Source organism: Saprolegnia parasitica (assembly GCF_000151545.1).
Source record: "Saprolegnia parasitica CBS 223.65 unplaced genomic scaffold supercont2.43, whole genome shotgun sequence".
Classification (NCBI taxonomy): domain Eukaryota; phylum Oomycota; class Saprolegniomycetes; order Saprolegniales; family Saprolegniaceae; genus Saprolegnia; species Saprolegnia parasitica.
In genome coordinates, this window is record NW_012156437.1 from 120,354 (window position 1) to 123,619 (window position 3,266).

At 56.9% G+C, this 3,266-nt stretch overlaps 1 protein-coding gene across 1 annotated transcript; it reads left to right on the forward strand.

The window, feature by feature from the left end:
- Nucleotides 1–867: 867 nt before the first annotated feature.
- SPRG_20661 (hypothetical protein) lies at nt 868–2,062 on the forward strand (the record flags this gene model as incomplete). The annotated part of the gene is made up of 2 exons (XM_012348377.1): nt 868–1,502; nt 1,579–2,062. 2 exons carry the CDS (start codon nt 868–870, stop codon nt 2,060–2,062), a joined length of 1,119 nt encoding a protein of 372 aa, XP_012203767.1.
- Nucleotides 2,063–3,266: the final 1,204 nt, after the last annotated feature.

Sequence of the window (3,266 nt, forward strand, 5' to 3'; positions counted from 1 at the left end):
TTGCCAGCGCCGAGCAACTTTCAGTCCGTGCCGCCATCTCCCGACTTGCAAGCTTATTCAGAGCCTACCGACGTACAGCCCGTGCCATCATCTACCGACTTGCAGGCTTCTCCATCGCCTACAGACTTGCAAGCTTCTTCAGCACCTACCGACTCGCAGCTTTTGCCAGCGCCGAGCAACTTTCAGTCCGTGCCGTCATCTACAGACTTGCAAGCTTCTTCAGTGCCTACCGCCTCGCAACGCGTGCCGTCATCTACCGACTTGCGAGCTTCTTCGGCACCTACCGACTCGCAGCTTTTGCCAGCACCGAGCAACTTCCAGTCCGTGCCGCCATCTCCCGACTTGCAAGCTCATTCAGAGCCTACCGACGTGCAGCCCGTGCCATCATCTACCGACGTTCAGGCTTCTCCATCGCCTACAGACTTGCAAGCTTCTTCAGCACCTACCGCGTCGCAGCTTTTGCCAGCACCGAGCAACTTTCAGTCCGTGCCGCCATCTCCCGACTTGCAAGCTTATTCAGAGCCTACCGACGTACAGCCCGTGCCATCATCTACCGACTTGCAGGCTTCTCCATCGCCTACAGACTTGCAAGCTTCTTCAGCACCTACCGACTCGCAGCTTTTGCCAGCACCGAGCAACTTCCAGTCCGTGCCGCCATCTCCCGACTTGCAAGCTCATTCAGAGCCTACCGACGTACAGCCGTCTCCATCATCTACCGACGTGCAGGTTTTCCCAACACCTACCGACTCGCAGCTTTTGCCAGCACCTATCGACTTTGACCAAGCGACCTTTCAACGTGGCCATGTCTCGCGCTTCCCAGATGCGACGCGGGGCATCGTCATCTGCCTCCACGAAAAGATTGCTGCGATGGGCATCTCGCTCATCCAAGAACTCCGATGGCTCAACAACACGCTGCCGATTCAGGTCTACACGTGCTTCCCCTCGGAGCTCTCGAACGATACGCGGTCGCGTATCCTGGCCGCCGACGCCCTCGACGCCATCGAGATGGTCGATGTGTGTCAGCTCTTGGTCGACCACACGCCATATTTACGCAACGTGTGGGACGCGACAACGTACCAGAGCTACTACATCAAGATCCTCGCACTGCTGCACACGCACTTGGACGACGTTCTGGTCCTGGACGCCGACGACATCTTTTTGAGCAACCCCGATGTGCTCTGGGGTCTCCTCCCGTTTCAAACGACAGGCACGCTCTTCTTCTACGACCGGCAGCTCGACTACACCCAGTTTTTCAACACGCCCACGTCTTACAACGAGACGTTGCTCCACACCTTGCTGCATTCGTTTCCCTATGCGCGCTTCAACCTGACGCGGCCCGTGCTCTCACCGCAGCTGCAGCAGTCCAAGGCGTGGCAGCACGCGACAGCGCACGAACAAGACTCGTCGGTCGTGCTGCTGCGAAAGAGCCGCGTCGGGCACGCAATGTTGCAAGTGCTATGGCACCTCGTCCACGAATTGCGTCACGAATCCACGTACGCGGGGTATGGGTTGTCCTGGTCTGTGACAATATTTTCCATTTTTAGTTGAAAGATTGATATTTTTCACCTGACGACATAGGGGCGACAAGGAGTACTTTTGGCTTGCGTGCGTCTTGGCCAATGCCTCGTATGCGTTTTCCGAGCACGCGGCCGCTGTCGTGTCACTGCCCGACGACATGGCGCTGCACAACGAGACACTTTGCGGAAGCCTCGCGCACTATGTGCCTGAAGCCAGTGTTGATCCGCCGCTCCTCTATATCAACGGACAGTACATTCTCACGCCACCACGCGAACTGGACGACGCCCTGCAGCCACACAACACATCGTGGGCGACCCAAATGGAAGACGCTTTGATTGCCGCAATCCCTCAGTACGTGACACCTCGCCACGCGGAGCGGGAGTTTGTGCCATTTCGAGGCGAGCTCAGTGATACCTGCTTGATCGGTCAAGGCGCCAAGCGCATCGCCGCCGTCGGATACCACGAGATTCTCACGCGGCGCATTCAAAACACGATCGCGGCCGCGCAAGAACTGCACCCTAGCACGCAAAGCAGCTCGTCGTAAAAACAAGCATGACTCGTTCATCGCAGCGACACAGCATGCACCTGTCGTATGGATGGTGTTGGCCGGTATTTGTGTGCAACAAGTGACTGCGCTGTCTAGCACGGTGAGAACGGGCAGTGCCGATGAGCCTTTTGGCTGCCGATGGGCCCGCGTCAGCATTAACGACGCGCTTCGACATCTTGGCTTCGAGCCCCTCGACGACCACGCTCTGGGCCAATACTCCGTTGGTCTATCTAGTTCGACCTGGGGAATAGGCAATGAATGCGCCATGCTCTCTCGGTTGGACCACATCCAGAAAAGAAAAGCCAAAGATAGGAATCTGACGGTCTAACGAGTGAGTCCTTGCTCGGAAGGGCAACATCAATAGCATATTTTTTGCCAGTTGGCTACTGAGAGGAACTATCTGATACTGTATCTGATAATATCAGATACAGTATCAGATCGAGTGACATATTGGCACATGCATCCAATCTCGACCACGCACGCAGACTACATCGACAAAGGGAGAGCTTTCTGAAGTTAAAGCTCTCCAGCGATACGCATTGACACATTTGGCCGGACATGGAGTAACCACAGCCTAGACACAACACATGACGGTACTCTGCGACCCTTCAAATACTCGGTATTTGTTTACATACGCAGACGATGTGTTCGATACTGTTACAACGAAAACTTGGTTAACAACGACAACAGGAGCACACGAAATTACTCGTGGGCCGTCTCGAGCTTGGTGTAGGCCGTCGATGCAGGCCAGAACTTGGCACGGCGGGAGCGACCGAGCCCCCACGCTGCAAGCACGGCCATCAATAGTACGAAAGCGACAGGTGCGAGCTGGGTAGGCGGCGCAGCGGACGTTTCGTGGATCTGGCGCAGACGGAGGCTCACGCCACTGATGGCACGGCTATTGTGCTGTGCGACCTTCTCGAGCGTGAGCTGCACTTCGCGCAATGTTGCTTGCTCTTTTCCTCGAGCTCCTTGCGCGCGGTCTCAAGGAGTTGGAACCCCGTCGTCTGTTCAAGGCGCGCGGCCTCCACGGCGTGACGCAGCTGCGTCACCGTGAGCTGCATCTCGCGCAGCGTCGCCTGCTCTTTTTCCTCGAGCTCCTTGCGCGCGGTCTCAAGAAGTTGGAACCCCGTCGTCTGTTCGAGGCGCGCGGCCTCCACGGCGTGACGCAGCTGCGTCACCGTCGTCTCGGCGTCGTCGA